General features: G+C 39.3%; 1 protein-coding gene across 2 annotated transcripts in view; it reads right to left on the bottom strand.

Moving 5' to 3' along the window:
- LOC121647680 (calcium/calmodulin-dependent protein kinase type 1D-like) overlaps positions 1–20,184 on the bottom strand; it is a 33,452-nt gene that overhangs the window by 5,967 nt on the left and 7,301 nt on the right. For both annotated transcript variants that reach the window (XM_041997325.1, XM_041997324.1), the window contains exons 2-7: positions 5,710–5,841; positions 4,437–4,511; positions 2,543–2,681; positions 2,087–2,213; positions 1,781–1,856; positions 710–822 (exon numbers count right to left, since the gene is read on the bottom strand). In XM_041997325.1, coding sequence (XP_041853259.1) covers positions 710–822; positions 1,781–1,856; positions 2,087–2,213; positions 2,543–2,681; positions 4,437–4,511; positions 5,710–5,841 — 662 coding nt within the window. The remainder of the gene's footprint in view (positions 1–709; positions 823–1,780; positions 1,857–2,086; positions 2,214–2,542; positions 2,682–4,436; positions 4,512–5,709; positions 5,842–20,184) is intronic.

Genomic DNA, 20,184 nt, shown 5'->3' with positions numbered 1-20,184 from the left:
TACTGTCATGTAGTAAAACGCAAATTGGTACCTTGAGGCTCATACTGTGAGAAAATTTTTTTTTTTTTTTTAACACTTGGCCAAGAAGATTAGCCACAAAAAAAACAAACAAACAAGCACAGATATTTCACACTAATAGATGCAAACACTGAACGGGATTTGAATATTTTTCACAGGACACAAAAATCCTCACCAGAACTGACAGAAATAATCTTAAAGGACAAGTATTAAGTACACTCACTGACCACTTTATTACAGCCACCTGATTAAGTGTTAACACAAATAACTAATCAGCCAATCACATTGTGTCAACTCAATTCTTTTATGCATGCAGACATGGTCAAGAAAACTTACTGAAGTTCAAAATGAGCATCCGAATGGGGAAAAAAAACATAATATGGACCTAAATCTCTGAAGAATGTTTCTAACACAAAGAACTGAGACCGCTCTCAAGGCTAAAAGGGCGTCCAACATGGTAATAGCAAGGTTTACCAAATAAAGTGGCCAGTGAGTGTAATTTTTAATTTTCATAATAGTTATGTTTTGGTACAAACTGCTATATATAGACGTAATGGTTGTCATGGTGACTGTGCCCTCAATCAACTGCTTTTCTCATCATTACTTTGCCTTTTCCCACCTTTAGGGACCAAAATACAAGTTTACATTTTAACACAGTAAAAGAACACAAACGCACACTGTCACAACTCACCGGAGTCTGATATGTCATCCCAATACGGCGCATCAAACTCATAGTCAGCCTTGAGAATCTGCTCAAAAAGCTTCGAATCGTTCTCATCATAGAAAGGAGGGTAACCACACAACCTGGGAAGATAAAGTTGAGCGATTACACAAGAGTTTGCTTGAAAGTCGTCATCCTGATGATGTTAGAAACTTTAACCATAATCTAAAAGGATTTGCTGTGACCTAATCTCATTTACAGGCGGTTTGATTTTTCCTATAGCATGCAACAGGAGACAGCTCAGAGGGATTATCAAGGACACAGAGGAGAAAAAAATAGCACAATGGCAATCCATTTTTATGATACGGGGCAAAGAAACTGGTCTGCTAAATCAGACATGCATTATAAATCCATGGGCTGTGCTTTTGTTTATAAAATTGTCTTAATTCCTGCCTAAGTAGAGGTATCATATAAAAGTGTTTTTACAATTTATTGTTTGGTTGTTTTAGACATCACTGAGGTTGTCCTTAACCTTTTTATGTTCACACCACAGTAAAAAGTAAGTGAAAAAATTTCTTTACATTATTTTCTTTTCTTTTGCACAATAATACAAATCAACCTTTGGCATTACATGATAAAACCAAGTGGCAGAGATGGATCAGGGAGGTTTATTTTTACAATTTTTTAATTGAATTCATTATAGTTACAGCAAGATTTTCAGCAGAGGACAGCTGAAGGGTTAAAGTGGCGCATTTAGATACAAAAGGAAACTTGTTGCTTGTTTAATTTATGTTATTGTAGCTCAACAACCAAGGGAAGTCCACATCGATCAATCTGGGCAACAAATATCTAAACTACTGGATTATTACAGTGAAATGTGGAACCATATACAGGGTATTCACTTTTTAATCTAGCACCATTTTTTTTTAATTTCAATTTACAGCATTTGACGGAGCTGTAAGCAAAGCTGAGACGTGTTCATTTTCAACATGTCTTTCATTTTCTGATGTGAATTAACATCTCCCTATCTAAGTATTTAGAGTTAACAAAAACATTTATTTACCAAACACATAAAGACTTTAATAAATCCTAAATACTCACAGTATATAAGCGATGACCCCGATGGACCAGCAGTCCACAGCCTTACTGTAGGGCTTTTGTGCTAAAACCTCAGGGGCTGAAACAACGACATGTTTTTGTTTTTTTTAACAAACAATGCAAACAGTTTTTGACTTTCACTGTGTCTCGTTGGTTGGATGTAAATATTTGCTGGGATGCCTGCAGCAGATGAATAAGGTTAACCAGTGGCTACGGGCAGATTAAACTAGGTCATGTTTAGCCAACTAGAGCATCCAATTATTCAAGAGGAAGTTTCCACTAAAGCCTCAGTGCAGAGGGCATCCTCACCCACGTATCCCGGAGTCCCACAGGCTGTGGCCATTACGCCACCTGACCCCTCCATCTTGGACAGGCCAAAGTCACTGATCATGATCTTTGACTCGTCATGAGGACTGAAATACAGCAGGTTCTCAGGCTGGAAAAACAAAAAAACATCAAAACATTCGCCTTCGAACATATATTATTTCTCTGTTTATTTCTGTAGTCTTAATAATCTGGACAGTAAAATATCAGACAAAGGATTGTTCTTTTAAGAGCTTTAATGGCTCAGCCGAGAGGCTTCAACAGTTTGCTAAGAAGGAAAATCCCTGACATTTAGCTTCTTTAGGTGATGATTACTGAATGTGGTATCACTATGCAGGTTAAGTAGCAGGGATTTCCCCTCTCAGGTAAACTGAAAGGGGAAGTTTTATTCAACAACAAATACACATTTGACTATGTTTGAATAATAAAATGTTGCTGTACCTTTAAGTCTCTGTGCACTATGCCCATGGAGTGTAGATAGTTTACGGCATCCAAAACCTGCCGAATGAGCCGACTGGCATCCATCTCTGTGTAGAAGCCTTTTTCCACAATGCGGTCAAACAGTTCACCTCCAGACACCCTGCCAGCACACACAGACACCAGTGGACTAGTTTATATAAATGTAATAGAGGATTATCTGTGTTGTTCTCATACAGAGAGATTGCAAAGAGATAAAAACAACACGTTACTCTTCACATGAATTCAAGCTTACGTCAACATACAGCATGTGTCTACACACAAAAACACACCCAGATGTATATCTCATGAGTTTTCAAGATAACCTCACCCTGACATACACCGTCAGCTGTGAGACGTTATGTATATAACTTTGTGTTTAAGCTAAACCTGTTTTTTTCTGAGTCATTGTTGAAAATTGTGCCAAGACTGGCTTTAGAAAAATAATTATAATCATTTAATATGGGTCTGAAATATAAAATAAAAATATCTTAAAGGGGGTTGAAACTCTTTAAATATTCATGGTACATCCCCCCCTTTAAAAAGAAGATTACCAAATGCATTTTCTTTAGCTTTTTTTAATTTAAATGCAGCCTCCCTCTCAAAATATTCACCACAGAAACTTTCATTTATAAATCTGGGTAAATAAATTTTTTAAATAAATACACAAACATTTTTATTTCTACATTATGCACATTTTATTACTTAAATATGATAAAAAGCAACCGTTTAGGTTTTTGGATTTGTCATCTGTAAAAGCTTTTGACTGAATTCAAGCTGATGCTGAGCGGTATTATGAAATCACTCAGTTCTGGTAAAATGTCTTTATTTTAAATGTGTTCCTCCATTTAGTAAATGTCATCGTGACATTATGTAGTAAAGCAAGGTTTGTCTCTAATGCACCAGCCATTCTCTACCATTTTAAGCTAAAGGAAAAAGCAAAGGGACGACAAGTGACTCATTAATATTTGCATCTAGTGCAAGTTAGTGCCGGTTTTCATAAATGACTAACAACCACCATTTATGTAACAGACTTCAAGGAAGCATTAAACACCTTTAAGAGATACAGAGGGCAAATAATTGCTGGATAAATTGCTGGTGCCTCAGTCACAAACACTGTGAAAATATGTGGTGAGGAGAAAGGTCTCAGAAATCATGACGACATATTCTGCACACAGTTGGCCAGGACAACGGTGCTCATCTTGTAATCTCAAGAAAACAAAGTTCAAAAATCAGTTACAGTATGTCCTTATCTCAAGAAAAGAATTATTTTATCCAGATAAAAAGACACTAACTTATTATAAAGTGAAAATGAGTTTTGGTATCTCGAGAAAACAGAACTTGTGATCTCAAGGTAACAGCATAAAAAATAAATAAATAAATAAAGGAAAGGCCATTCTCAGCTTCCATGGCAACTGACATCTAGCAATTATTCATTTAAAAAAATCTTAGATTTAAAAGTGGAGACCCAAGTGAAATGCTAACATTAACCACATTAAGTATGCAGTATGCTAATGAAAGAGATTTTCCTATTATTGATCCACTGGGCCTTTAGAAGAACATAGTTCATGCTTGGAGCAAACAACAGAACACTTGGTTAGCTGCTAGATGCTGAGGCAGCTGCACTGTACAAGGTGTTCAAAACTAGTAGCTTACTAGAAAGGCATTATGCTAATCTATTACATGGAGACATGTACTGTTGTTTAAATAAGAATTGATTCCTCTTTAAAGCATCACTGCATTCACTCTAGCAAAGTTGCCTCAAGGACATCACAGACACTTACTCATAGTTGAAAGACAACACATTATCAAAGTGACAGGCAAAATGGGAGACCAAGAGCTGACCCAAACAAACAGCATGGTGGGTAGATGTACTTACAGCTGCATTATGAGGTACAAGTGATTTGAGCTCTCATAGATGTCTTCCAGAGCCACTATATTCTCATGCTTTATCCTGGAAAGGGAGATGAGAAAATTTACATTGCTTGCTACCAGTTTCCATTAACAAGCACAAACCACGTACGAAGTTGTTGGTTCTCTGTTACACCCAATCCCGAACAAGTTGGGACAATGTGCAAAAGCTAAATAGAAAAGGAAAAGATTGATTTGCACATCTTATAAATGTCAAAAACTAATTAAATGTGGAAAGCAAGGCATTTTATTATTTCATGAAACAGGACCAAATTTACCAACTCACAATGTCCTTCTTAGTACAACAGTCTGGTAACTGGAGAAACCTCTTACTGGACCTATTGTCTGATACAGGATGGTAGTTACTCAGCAGTCCTGAGGTATACATTTTCCATTTCAACATGAACTAAATGTTTTCAGTCTGATAATGGTCTAGCTGATCCAGGCTCTTTTACTATGAAGTTATTGTGTTTAAATAGAAGGAGTATACCATTGTGCATTATCTTGCTCAAACATGCATGGAAAACATCTGTATTAGCCGTTTTTTTCTTTTCTTCAATGAGCCCTAACTTTTCCTGTTTTTTTGTTGCAGTCGGAACAACTCAAATATTTGTTGTCATTAAATTAAAGATAAGCTAATATTTTTCACGAAAACGGAATGGAAAGGAAACGGTAGATCTAGAGGGGGATGCAGAAATGCTCTCAAAAGACTAAACCGTCACAGTTTTCTTTCCTAAGCCTGGAATGAAAATAAGGATGGAGTTTGAGACTGTCGGACACGAGAAAAGAGCATAAAGAAGAACGAGAAAAACAGATGAGAAACAAAGAGTGAAGAAAAAAAATGGAGGTAGTTAAAGGATAGCAACTGTAACCAGGCAACTACACCCAACCACTGCAATGCTGACTTTCAGAGTGACTGATAACTGAGCTTCTCTGGGAATTTACCTGTCAGGCCCTGGAGGAGGATGAAGTGTCACCTGATGTCAGTACAATTCTATCACACCCTGTCTGTGTTTGTACGTGTGTGTGTGTGTTCAGTTTGATAGATGGGATTCGATGAGGCAGTCACTTAAGCCTGTCAATGACTGTTAAATAAACTGGGGCTAAATAAACCAGGCGAGAGTGAATACAGCAAAAAGGAAAACACAAGCTTCCCTACGGATGATCTAAGACGGTGACCCTTTCTAAAGTGCTGTTCTTCTTTGGCAAACGCCTCCACAGCTCAGTCATGTGGTACCTACTTCCTTAGGACGGCAATTTCATTTTCAATGCTTGTCTCCTTCCCCTTGAGTGCTTTTTTGGGGATGCACTTGATTGCGACCATCTTCCCTGTGGCCTTCTCCCGGGCCATCACCACTTCAGAAAACGCACCGCTGCAAGAAACAGAGAGAGACATGTTGGTCTGGCTTTATATGAGCTTAGACAATATTGACACATCATCAGTGAGTAGAGAGAGGGCACTCAGAGGCGGACAGGCTAGAATACACAAACAGCATATTGTGAATATTTACTGAGAACTGGCAAAGTCCAGGACTGTGGTCAACATCCTTCTGTGCCGATGTAAACATGAGGGTTCATGTGCAGCCAAAAGCACGGCAAACACTTTTAAAACCTCTAAAAAACACCCATTTAGGAGGGCAGATAGCGTCTCTTCCTCTACCATCTGCCTCCATACAAAACAAATACTGAATTAAGGGAATATTAGCTCAAGCAATTTGCATCTGTTGCTATGATACCATGTAGATTATAAATCTTGCTGAGCAGGCGGAGTGGTTTCTTTTTCCCCCTGCTTGTTTTCATTACTCACTCTTTTTTTCTCATGGATTCTTCAACATGACTTGATATCAAGATCTCTAAAGGGATCGATGATCTGCAACTCTTTAGGTCATGTTCACCAGACCAAAGAAATCAATATGATATTTAAAAAAAAAAAGCTTAGCTCTAATGGGGGGATATTTTCACAAGAAATGAAAAAGCTCCTTTCCTTCTGTCAATTCAAATGTCTTACATCCTTTATAATACACACAAAAAAAAATGTGATAGATAAAAGATTGGGTCAGCATAGCAAGGTGAAAACCATTGAATCGATGCGCCTGAATCACATTGCCCATATCCCACAGAAGAGGTATTGTAGCAAGGCATAACTTAATTTTAGAGATGCAAAACTGCAGTCCAGTCAAAATGACCATACTGATCTCACTCTTCTGCTAAAAGCACCTACAACGGCTACATGAGCACAGCAGCAGGACCAGGACAGAAGGTGACAGGTCTGATGACTCATGCTTTCTTTTTACATCGAGTGTGCCAGGTGTGCGTGCCTCACTTACTTTGGGAAGAAATGACAGCAGGATGCACGACAAGAAGATTGTTCTGCTGGGAAAGCTTTGCTCTGGTATTCAAGTCTATGAATGCATTATGTATTTTGTAATGTGTTAGGGGAAATTCGAGGAGAGAAAATCGGGAAGCAATAGCTTCATAATGCAGGTACCTGGGGGGGTCACCTTACCCAAACCATTTATACTCTGATGGAAGCAAACTGTTCTTATCTTGCAAGATTTGCCAGCTGTGTATTACAGATACTGAAAAATACTCCCTTTTCCTTCAGATAAAATAACCAGATTACCTGAAACCATAGCAGGTAGTTCTCCCAGAATGGCAGCTCTTCCAGGCCTCATAGCCCCATCATGATGAACCTCCTTAAAACTTAAAACTGTTACTACACAAACCTTATTATGGCTGTGTTATTCAGCAGTAATTTAAAGAACATGATTAAAAGTTAAGCGTGTGACCTTCATATGCTCAAGATCATCAATCTGATATATCAAGTCCTAGTCACAATGAGTCAGAGGATAAAGGTAAGTTTCTCCACACAGTTTCAAAACAAATATGAACATAACCTAATTTTCTTTTTAAACATGCCACCTCCTTATTTTTCAAGTGTTTCTCAGTATTTTCTAGAAACAGCACGACACATTGGACTCCATTATGTTTTCCAAGCGTAATCAGTTTCTACCAACAAGCTGTACTCATTGCCACTGTTGGCTGCTGCAAGTCCCACTGAGGCCATCAAATCCATGCTAATCCCTCACTCCTCTATCACACAGAGGGGGAGGGTCAGTCAGAGCCACAGCACACAAACAGTCCATGCACAAACACACCACCTGGCTCCAGGTGTGATGAGGTGGAACATACTCACTGCAAACAAAATGCTGTGGGCTTGGAGTCCAAGTCCCCCTGACTTGACCCCATTCTGACACATGACGTGGAACAGTATGTAAACTCAGTGAGGAAGATGGTGCCTTACTCAGTGCTTGTTATGCTCCATCTTTTTACCACAGCTGCTGCCATGAACACAATGAGCATCATTCCTATTCAGCACATGCCACAGATTTCCACAGCTGTGCGGACATTAGGAATACAAAATTCCTCTACCATCTGTATACCAAGCCTGTCAAGCACCTCATGAGCATGTTCTTTTATTTCCCCCCTCAGAGCATGCTTTCTGCTTTCTGCAGTAGAAGACACACAATGATGAAAACCACAGGAAACCTGCAAGCTCAATGAGAGGGTGCTGAGGGTGTATAGCACTATTTCAGTCCCCCAGCTCACCACACTGACAGGCAGAAACATCACTTCCTGTGAATGACAACATGACACAATCCAAGGCTGTTTGTTCCCTCGCTTTGTCAATGCATGAAGCCTGACAAACTGCAGCAAGCTCCTGGAGACTCCAGTATATTAAGCTATAATACACAGGAAAGAATACGTGCTTTATGTGTGAGTCACATGAATATAATGATGCCACTGCACATATTATCTGCCATGTGTGTATTTACAGCCAATAATTTTTTTGGATTGTCGGTAATAGACAAGCAATATGTATTCATTTTCATTACACCAGTGTGTCATTTCAGGTACAACATAACAGATTTGGTTGTGAAAATAACCATTAGCTGTACTACAGTGGTAGAGAAACACTAAGTGATGAGAGAAAGCTCCATCAAAATTATACCTTTTGTTGAAGCTCATCTCAAACAATAACGGTGGAAAAATATGACCAAGTGGCTAAATGTTTCTGACCCGACACCATCAAGTCAGCATGCTCACTCAGTCAGCTAAATGAGAATAGGTGGATTCTGAAGTCATCATATGATCGTGCTTAATGATCACGATATATGTCTGGTTGATCATGGCGATCAGCTGTGAGCTATTTTACTGATCACACATGGCGGAATGTGCGTGACAACAGCCAATGAGAGTCGGCCTGTTCCTGCTCTACTTCCATATGTGGCAAGTGAGAGGATAAGACGACAACACCAACTGGGGAATTTCACCCTAGTAAATATACAGTTCTTACATACACCAGGACAACAGATAGGGTTACCTGAAAACTCAAGTTTATTATAACACAAAACTTAGAATTAAGACATAAAAGAGCTGTTAGTAATCCCCTCCAGTTAACAGAGGCCAGGGGCCCTGCATGTCAATAAAAACCAAACAACCTGGTATCAAAAGAAAAATAAACACATGCCAACAAAACCACATAATGAAGTTCAAAACAACAAACCAAAATGCAAACAAAACCAAACCCATGAAAAAACAGGTTGTAGTCTAGACGACTTGGCAGGAGCCCAGCCGTGCGCTTGGTCCAGACGAGGTGGAATCCAGCATGAAGGATGTCTCCAATGAGCAGGCGGTGCTTAATGAAACAGACCCGGACAAGACAGCAGAGAATCCAGGGACCCAAAATCAAAATCCTACTCACAGCGCACAGCCAACCTACGCGTCTACAAACACAAAATTAGATGAGTTTCAAATTGAAACACGTGGCATCACAGGCTAGATGTCCTACCAGTGAGTGAAGCCTCCCCTACCCGAAGGAGGAAGGGAACCGCAGCCAGACACCAAACTTCTGGTTGATGGGGAAGGCAGTTTGGCCTTCCCCCAAGTTCTGCAGCAGCTGAGAGACAGGTAGAGAGCCAATCCACCCGACAAAGGCAGAACCAATGCAGGCTGCCCCAACCACAGCCAGCAAACTACCACACTGCAGACAAAATGAAGCGGTTGTAATAGCCAAGGAGAAAGAGAAAGAGAGACAGGCAGCCAGCGTGACGTTTGAAGCGTGGTCTGTGGTAATACAGAGTAGTTTTTTTCCAACCAGGTCCCACAAATTGTTTGTCTAAGACCATCAGCTGTGTTCTGCCTGGTGTGATCTGGAAAAAATTAGTCTGGAGACACTTCGTTTTCATGTTGAAATCCGTGTCATATACGGCTCTGTGGTACAGCTTGACCACAGGTCCATATTAGTGGCGAAACATTGGACTGTAGCCACGTCCTTCACAACACCCTCACGACACTCATTATACAGGGCAGGGAGAAACATCCCACTAACATATAGACAAGATGGGAGTGATGCCGTTTGTCCAAAGTGTTGATGAGTTTTTTAAATCCCGAATTGTTAACTGTGTTAATTGAGAAAAGTCGTTTGTTTGTGTTTGTTTTTTATCTGTCTTTGTCTCTGGGAGCTGGTGGATTATTTAGTCGCGACTCACATAAAACTGAACATTTTTCTATTTTATTGTGTTGCGTTGCAAGCCCCCGGGTGCACGTCTACGTAAACGAGCGCAACGTTTCACATGCACAAATGTCGCCTGTCGCTTGGCTGGAGGGCAGTGATTTTTCGCCTCATCACGCAAGTTCCATGGAGAATGAATGGAGAAGGAGCGACGTCGCCTCTCGTGTGTCCAGCCCATAACTTGAGGTGTTTGCAATTCGAGCTGAATAAAAGCAAAGCAGCTCAGACTGTGGGAGGGCTCTGCAGCAGAGCAATGCAAGTGGTGCTCCATTTGCAACTGAAAGCTTTTAACCAAAGCGCTTTACAATATACATCACAATAACACACACGTTCACACACTGATGGCGAAAGCTGCCATGCAAGGCGCTCAACCACGACCCATCAGGAGAAATTTGGGGTTCGGTGTCTTGCTCTGGGACACCACGACATGAGCTCGACAGACCGAGGATCGAACCAGCAATCCTCAGGCTACAAGATGACCACTCTACCCACTGAGTCATGCCGGGTGGCCCTGAGTGGAACAAGGCCACCTGGCCACTGCCTCGGTTTTGGCTGGGTCTGTGGCCACACCTTTACAAGAGCTAACATGGCCCAGATACTTAACCTCTCACCGAAAGAACAAGCATTTCTCAAGCATCACTTTCAGGCCTTTCTTCAGGAGACGATCAAGAACCACCTCCAGCCACTGAACATGCTGGGAGACTGAAGAGAAGACGATGATGTCATCCAAATATAAGAGAAAAGACTGACACTACTGATCCCCAAAGATCCTCTTCATGAGATGCTGGAAGGTACTGGGTGCATTACACAGCCCAAACACCATACGGTTCCACTCAAAAGGTCCGAATGACATACAAAAGGCTGTTTTTGACTTATCCTGTTCTAACCACCGGCCAAGGCCAGTGTAGATAACCACTGGACTCCTGATAAGGCATCAAGGCTCTCCTCAATACGAGGTAAAGGAAACACATCCTTCCTAGTCTTGCTGTTAAGCAGGCAGTAATCAACACACATACAGAGGCAGCCATCCTTCTTCCTAACCAGGACTATCGGGGAGGCATAAGGACTACTGGTCTTCCGTATTACCTGATTCTTTAAGAGCTGGTTAATGTGCACCTTGACAGCTTCGTATTCTGAGGGGAGAATGCACCTGTACCTCTGCCGGATGGGAACATCATCCAACAGAGGGGTGTCGTGAGAAATCAGGTTGGTGCCCCCCAAATAACCTTCATAGGCAGAAAAGACCAAGCTGAACCTTCTGCAATAATGAGCGGACTTGTGATTGGTCTGGTTCTTTCAGAGCCGTCAAGTCAACCAAGCAAGCTATAAAGCTGTCTGCTCCGCTCTACAATTATCCCTGATGATTCACATCTGATAGATGCAAATTGGAGGAAGAGTAAAAGGTGGAAGGCGTTCCTACCACACATAAGTTGCTGGGAAGTTGAAGCTATAGGCAAGCAGAATGACCAAACGTAGAGCTGAGGGCACCAAAATAGATGCCAGGTACGGCATCAGAGTTATCCTCCAAAGATGAGGTCACAACGTTGTTTGTGTGGCGGTGGTTAGGATATCCCTAAAGAGAAGTGGAGCAAATTAAACCGATATGCAAGGTGTGTCAGCGATTGGTTCCCTCAAAAACCAGCAACACAACAAATCTGTTTAAAGGAATAACACCCAAGTGATTATACGGAAAGCATGAAAATGCAAGCACAGTAAACACAGCTTGGCAGTTTGGCACAAAGTAGACCGAAGCAGTTAGCCGCTAGTAGCGGTGCAGCCACACAACCAAAACAGCAGTCAATGGCATCATCGTTTGCAGCCATTGCGCTGTACGAGCAGCATTCAAAGAGGAGCAAAAGTTTTGCTTCAACTGGAATTACACCGTGGCTTTTGGGGGAGTTCTTTTTTGGGCACATCTTCATAAATCACATGTACTCGCATATATATGTATACATATATTAGTGCACAGTAGTGTGGTCAAAAACATGGTTACTGTCAAAAACATTCTGGTAATGCTGTATGCAGTACAGAAAGCTAAATACGAATTTGGCATTATCTCTGTGAGAGAAGCTGATTTTGGGCATGTAGGTGCCTTGTCACAGTTGTGAACCGAATCCACAAAAAACACTTTATCCTTCTTACTTATGGAGCTTCTGATAGTTTTCATCAGAAACTCCATAAATAAGGATATTCATTATTCGGTGTTTAGAAACGAAGTTACGCTACTACTGGTGCTATTTGAAATATCCAAGTTTGAGCTGCAAGAAAACATTCATTTTGAGATACATCTGCTTCCTCACAGCAGTGAACAGAAGACAACAAAAAAAAAATTTATCCTTTTTATTTATGAAGATTCTGGCTGCGATCTTATTTAATTTGCATTATTTACTTTGTATGTTAGTGAAATATTTAACTAACCTCTTTCTTTCTTTAGTTTTCAGTACAGACGCTTGAAAAATCGAGTTTGGACAATATGAAAAAATATAATGTGATCACGTTTTTTGCCATATCGCCTAGCCCTACTCCAGAGACATAAAGCTCTGCACTTACAGTTCTAGGATGTCACTAGCTGAGTGTGACAGTCTGCAGTCACACACCACCACCACACAATGTGCAGATAGCCACGCCAAACTGGCTGACTAATGCGAGCGTGGGCTGTTCTCTGTGTGAAACCGGTGGCTGATGCTGCAGATGCAAAGTGAGCCACATATGAAGCAATCATCTAGAAATTTAGAAAAGGTCGTGACTTCTGCTTGCTATGAAATGGTGGGGGGTGGGGGGTCTTGAAGACTGGAATTTGCTTATGGATATTCAGAGGTGGTACATGTATTGTGTTGCTACTGAGTAATCACACTGAATCATCTTGTGTAAGATGCATTACAGCAGACAGTTATGCAACATAATAGAAAAGTCGGGACTTGATAATCCAGGTTGAGCTACTGGTGCTGTAGCCTACAATGGCCAAATTCACCCTGCACAACAGCAGAGCTTCAAGCAATCACATCTCAGATCAGCTACACTTAAAAAAATAACAATAACAAAAAGAAAAAGTTTTGAAAGCTTATTTTAAAATGTACGCAAATTTGTACATGAACAAGTCACACACACAAAAAAGAACACTTCTTAATTCCTAACAGATTTTACACCACCATCTGCTCAGCTGTCTGCTATGCTGTGCAGTGTGAGTTTTCCAAATCATAGTAACTGGACAAACAGGGGAAAATCCTCCTGTTTATGATAAACAGACACTCTTCGTCTGCTAAAGGCATTACTTTCATCAGTGTTTCCCCCAGGTTCACAGCCTTGAGGGGGCAGCTACAGGGTGTGTGTGTTTGTGTGTGTGTGTGCGTTCACCCATGTGCTCACGGGTCTATGCGTGTGGTGTCAGGGCAGAACTCACAGAGCGACACAGAGACCAGCTATGACATGGCATCTTGTAAATCAGATAAACAACATCAGATGGTTTATTTTTCTAACCAAAAGACAAAGTTTAAACCTGTTCAACAGGAAAAGGAACCTTAAATTGCACCCCCCAGGCTAATGGTAGAGGAAACACTTATCTGCCATCAGCATAACAGTTACATGTTTGCCGTTGGTGGATGAAACAATTTAGAGCTTATTTAAAGAAGTGGTACAAAACAGCAGTAGGTGCAACTGTTATAGAAGAAGCCGTGGTAACTTTGAAAAAATATGTGCATGATTAAAGCAACACCGTTATGAACGTAACCTGAGGGTGAACATCGCATTTATGAATTTTTATGTCAATTGTTAACAGATTGTGTCTTTTGTTGAACGCAACACTAATAACATACTGAAATCTTATTACGTCCACATATATAAGAAAAGTTTGGCTTACGTATTGATGGGTTAATAACCAATCCAAATTCTTCCACTGTAAGTTTACAGTCTGAGGGAAACTAATGAAAAATGTTAAATAATTGATGTAAACTCTGTATCATGGTATAACTGAGCAACATCACCATTCACATGACTCACTGGGTGTCCTGCCAGTCTAATACAAAAACTTTCAGATAAAATTACGTTACCACGTTATTTTCACAATATGTAACTACTTGTCTGTGTTAAATCAAAATCTGTTTGGTATAACTGAAATAAAATTTTTGTATTTTTTCTTGAATGAATAAGTGCTATTACTTGAAACACAAAAGTATCAGCTTTTAAAACTTTTTTTATCTTTACTGTTCCAGCCTTTCATTAATACCATAATGTCATTTATTAAGAAAATTAGATTAAGTGTCAGACATCAAACTCATAAAACACAAAGTGCTCAAAACTGTATCAAGTTCCCAAAAGGTTTGGTGCCTGCACTTGATAAAACAATCACAAGCATAGATCTGGAGCCTAAATAGATATGAACTTTTTTTTTTTATTTAATTTGAACAAAAACGAGTATTAAATACACAGAGCAACCATATTTTAAGGCTTAATATAGCTGTACAACTATTACTGCCCAATCAAGGTACAACTTTATTACAAATTACAATTTCAAATGTCATTTATAAAAGTGTTGTAGGTATACCTTTGTGACATGCAAAAAGCTTTATCCTTTTAGCGCTACCACAGTGGCATTTAAATGCCTTGCAGGACCAAAATAAATATATAATCTAGACTAGTACACAGGCGTACTTCCAGTTGTCAATTTGAATTAATTTGAATGACATCCAGACTGTAAAATTTACAAGGAAAAAAAATGCTGTTTTAATGTTTTTAAACAACTATTTTTCAACCCTCCTATAACTGGAAAAACATACAGCAATTGGACTAAATGGAGTGAAGCTAAAACACAAGTGTGAAAAGATCGTAGCCTTATAAAGTGAACAAGCATAAAGCTTTAGTGGTCTAATCAGTCTTAAAAACATCAAAGTTATTTTGACAGTTAAACCCAAAGCTATCACACTAAGCCTCAGATGCTATTTTGTGATACAGACTGTTGGCTGTAAACAGCACTGATCAGGCGTTGCTTAGCTGTATCAACCCCACTGATGTAACTACAATGAAATCCAGCAGCTCTCGCAGCTCCAGCTGGAAATGGGTGCCATTATCACAATTCACAAAACAGGACCTGAGGTTACTTTTTAGGAATGTACAATTTAACTTCAAACAGAAAATACTGGTCAGATCACAAGCTGATAAGAGCTAATGGTCCCAAAATTAATATAAGGTTCCTGCTTAATATTCCCCTGGGACTTCAATTAATAGTGTCTGAAGCTAACAACAGCCTGTCAGAGAGAAGTTGAATTATTTTAGTAGGGATGATTACTTTACTTTACAGTGCAGTGTTGTATACCTCAATTCTAGAGTATGTGCAGGAAATGGTAAAGCATGGCTCTGCAGGCATCCACTGTGGCCAGAGGGCAATGAATACAAATGGAAACTCCCGTAATTAGCATGCGTAAAACCTGTGTCCTTCAACAGTCAATGTAGTCGGAGGATAGCAATGGTTGGAAATGGGAGGTCTTCTTCAGACAGAGCTACCAAAGAGTTTCACGATCCTAGTTGCCTAGCTGCCATTTTCACTGCACTCGAGCTGTTTTCAAGGCCACAACACAAGCTGTGCTTCAAATAATGATTAATACATGGAGGGAACAGCAGTCACTGTAACACATCACAGATGAGATTAATATCGGACTGTTTATTCATGGTTATCAGAGCTCAGAAAATTTTATTTTTCTTGTTCAATGGGGTTACGTAGCATGCCTGAGCCAGCTGCCGTCAGCTACTCTAGAAGACTGTTTGGTTCAAGTCAAGTTTATTCATGTAGCACATTTAAAACCAAGTTGGCCAAAGTGCTTTATAGTTAATAAAAATTAACAAATGACATCAAGGTAATATGATAATAAAATATAAAAGTAATAAAAATAAATGCAAGTAAAAAGGAGATAAAAACACAATAAAACAAATGATTAAATTTAGATGTCCTTCCCTACCCAAGTTGAGAGCCAAGGAGATCTGCTGAATAAGATGAAGCCAATCCATTTAAATCTTTAAAAGTCAGCAATATAATGTTTAAATCAATTCAGAAACTACAGGAAGCCAGAAAAGATTGTCAGACCGGAATTATGTCTTCAAACTTTTTTTAAAAGTTAAAAAAACAAGCTGCAGCAATTACAGCATACAACACATTGTTGACTTGTTCAAACCAGGATACAGGAGATTACAGTAGTTGAGTTTAGATGTGATATGAGCATGAATAACTTTCTCCAAATGCTTGAGAGGCAGGTATGGCTTCACTTTGGCAATCACCCTGAGCTGTTCCTTAAAACAGCACTGACAAGTTAAGAAGGTTTGACTTTGGTCAGGATTTAGGAGCATTTAAATAACAGATGTCAAACTCCGGTCCTTGAGGGCTGGTATCCTGCAGGTTTTCATTGTTTCCCTGATCTAACACACCTGACTGAAATTAATGGGTGATTTTGAAGAAGTTGACAAGAAGCTGTTGGATCCATTTGATATTATTCAGGCGTGTTAGATCAGGGAAAAAATGAAAACCTGCAGGATACCGGCCATCGAGGACCGGAGTTTGACACCCCTGACTTACACAGTTAAACAGTGGTTCTAGTCTGATCCTTATTGCTTGGTTTAATTGGTAAGTAAAGCTGAATGTCGTCAGCAAAGAAGTGAAAGGGATATTGTGTTCTCTAAAAAGATATCAAAAATAAATTAAAAACCATCGGCCCTGAGATTGACCCTTGAGGTACACCACAAGCAAAAGGGTCCCGGACAATAAATAATCCCCTAAATGAACACGAAAACGTTTCATAGACGAAAATTATTTGAACCTAGTCAAAAATGAACCTTTGATACGGACACATTGTTTGATACAGATCTGTCTGCAACCTTGCAAACAAACAGTAGAATTCCCTGAGTCAACTTAACTCTAGAAAGAGATATTCCAGAGCTGTGATGTTATTTAAAACCAGATTGGAATTTTTCACATATGTCACAGGTGTCTAAACATTCCTGAAGTTGATTAAAACATCTTTTTCTGAAATGTTAAAAAAAAAGTTTTGGAATTGGCCTGTACTTAAAACAGTTGGGTAGAGATTTTTCTTTTTGAGGAGAAGCTGCATAACAGCATGTTTAAAATTAGATGGAACGCAGACAATAAAGACTTATTAGTAAAGAAAGGACTACACTTCTCAGTATGAAATTCTTTCTTTAAAAGACAAGAAGGCACACTGAAGAAGAGAATTTAAAAGCTTTACTAGATGAATAACAATCTGTAGCACAATTTTCAGCTCAATCTGTGAGCAGAAAACAAGTTTGGCATCTCAGTTGAGATGGTGGGATCTTAAACACCAACACTAAGAGGTTAGAACAGATGCAACTAGAAGCAGTTGTTAAACCATTGTGAGCTAAGTATGTGATAAAGGCAGTGCTTCCCAGCTCTCTTAAAGATAAGTATTTTTGCTGATCCACTTTGGATCAGCTACAGATTTGTGAGTAATACTGTTTTGACAACAAAATAAGCATGTTTAAACAGGTTTTTAAAATGCAGGCACACCTGCTAAAACAATCTGATTAAGCCTTTTCCCAGTGGCAATAGCTGCATATACTGTATATCCCTATGGGTCTGATGGGCAACAACAACATATACAGAACTCAAGTTACTAGTACCTATCAGAGGACACACCTGAAAGCTACAACAACAAAGTGATGGCATTAATCTGTATCCTGCAGGCTACTGTGAAATGCAATATCTAATGATCAAGACTTTCTGAGATAATGAGGTTAGTTTATGAGTTTTGACTGGAACAGAAAAGCCTTTATGTGTGATAATACATTTAGTAAACATGTTTCTCTATAAAAAAAGAAAATAAGATGCGCCCACTCTTTCAGCCTGGAGTGCAGCACCTCAGGTTGTTGTGTTCCCTCCAACGCTAATCAAAGCTGGAGCTGATAAATTCCCTCAAAAAATTAAATTATTTGAAACAGGACTTTAGTGATTAAACACCTTTCCATCATTTTTTCCATTTTAAGGATTCTTTACTACGGGGGATGGGGATAATTATGCCATCGAAACTTCTTACGCAAAACTAATGCCCACAATCATTGGCAAAAAAAAAAAAATGACAATGGCTTGGCGAAGGTCTGCACTCTGTGCTTCTAGTTTATTTCTGCTACAGTTCTGTCAGACTGCACCGCACAGCCACATGTTGCACTCGCAGCATTTTCTTTTACTTGTGACTCCGCTGCTTAGCCACTAAACAAAATTTCTTTTCTTGCTTCTACCTCACCAATGTACTTCAATTTCTTTTAATCCCCCCCTTATTTATTGCCATTATTTCCTCTTTGATCAGCAGGCTTTCCATATGCAACGATATTCATGACCTGCTTTGCATTGACCATTTATGGCTGGGTTTGGGCATGTTCACGGTGGGATATGAGGCTGATTCACTGCACACACTTCCAAGTAGTCTGTGATTGATAAAGGGAAAATTGCCTGCAGGTGTACATCTGCATGGTTTTATAAAGCTGATTGTTTTTTGTCATACACTTTTAGTGATGGCCGCACCTACGGCCACACAGATTAAGGCAGTAACCCCCAAACACAACACATTTCAGTCATGTTACTTTAACACTTTTTGTTTACATATTTGGTTTAAACCTAGTTGAAATGCTTTAGTTCTTTTTTGTTAGTGTGCACATTGAGGCACTATTATATTTTCAACTCTGTTTAACTTTCTGATTATTTGTTTAACTTGTATTTTTTTTTTGCTTATACTGGTGATGGGGGGAGCCTTGTGAAAGCTTGAGGGAGGAGTGAGCACAACATCTTGGGAAAAGCCGAAGGACAAGAAGTTCAATGGGTCTGTTCAAAGACAGCTCCCTCCAGAGTGGAGCAGGGGTGTTGAATTTAATCATTTTTTACGATGCATCGAGATGCGGACGTGGACAATTCTGCATTGATGCAGCAACAAAACATAATTGGTTATAATAATGTAATGTGTTTATTCTGTTGCCGCTCATGTGTGAAGTAATCTAACTGCTGCAACACTAAATAATCTCCCAAGAAAGGTCCATGGCTGAATCTGTTTTGAAACCTTTATTTTGAAAAATTGTGAAACTATGCAGACATACAGAAAATACATCAGTATCTCACTGGAAATACATTTATTGTCTCAGTGAAATCACATCACATCTAGCCTCATCTTAACTTCCTAATTCTGTCTGAACTGTCTACGGAAAAACTGAAGAGACAAAACACACTGCTTCACTGCAAAAAACCTTGCAACTAGAGGGCTTCTGAACCATTTCTGATAACAGAACATCACAGTATAGTAATGTCTCTTGATTTTTCCAGCAATGGAATAATAAAGTTCAATAACAAAGTTGAAAATGACATCACTGTTTACATGTTTATGATGTTTGTCAATATCAGGGCATTGAGATTGATTTCTGAAATAATTATAAAATAAACAAAGTTCAAATTAATCTGACTGCTTGTATTCATATGAAGAAAGTAGCAATGTGCAGTGATGAAGAATACTGCGGATGCCACACATAGTGATGCATCGTTAATTCGAATCGAATCATTGACAAGATAATCGAATCATGAAACCAGTGAAAATGCAAAGCCTAGAGGAAAGATCATTAGTTTATATTCTTTAAATATTTGGATGTGTTATTTTGACTTTAGTAGTTTATTTACTTAGACCTTTTGTTCATCCTTTTGTAAATAAATAATTAACTATAAGGTCCTGTTTCTTCGTTGTTTAGTTTATTTGTTAGTATTTGTTAACCCCCCTCATGTTTAGACTAGTCTGATCAACCAGTATTTAAGTTCCTGTTTGTTTCCTATTGGTTAGGTCAGTTTGGTTCTTTGTTAGGTTACTTGTTATGTAAACAGTTTGAAGTTACTCTGAGTTACCATTATGAGCATGTTTTGCTCATTTGACCCATTTTAAGGGCCCTGGTTTTTTGGGGGAGTTTTTTTTTTCGTGTAAAAATGTCACCTTTCTTTTTGAAGCCACCTGTGTTCCTCCTCCTTCCCCAGCTTGACCCCTCACCGGGTCCTACGCACTGTTTGGTAAATGAGACACCAGGACTGTCAGAAAGGCAAATCACAACTCCTGTTAAACTGTAAAAGAAAGATTTAAGAGTCTCTGTAGTGATGGTG

The sequence above is a fragment of the Melanotaenia boesemani genome, chromosome 10 (assembly GCF_017639745.1).
Source record: "Melanotaenia boesemani isolate fMelBoe1 chromosome 10, fMelBoe1.pri, whole genome shotgun sequence".
Lineage (NCBI taxonomy): Eukaryota > Metazoa > Chordata > Actinopteri > Atheriniformes > Melanotaeniidae > Melanotaenia > Melanotaenia boesemani.
The sequence above is the reverse complement of the archived record's forward strand: the minus strand, read 5'-3'. Positions and strand labels throughout refer to the sequence as shown.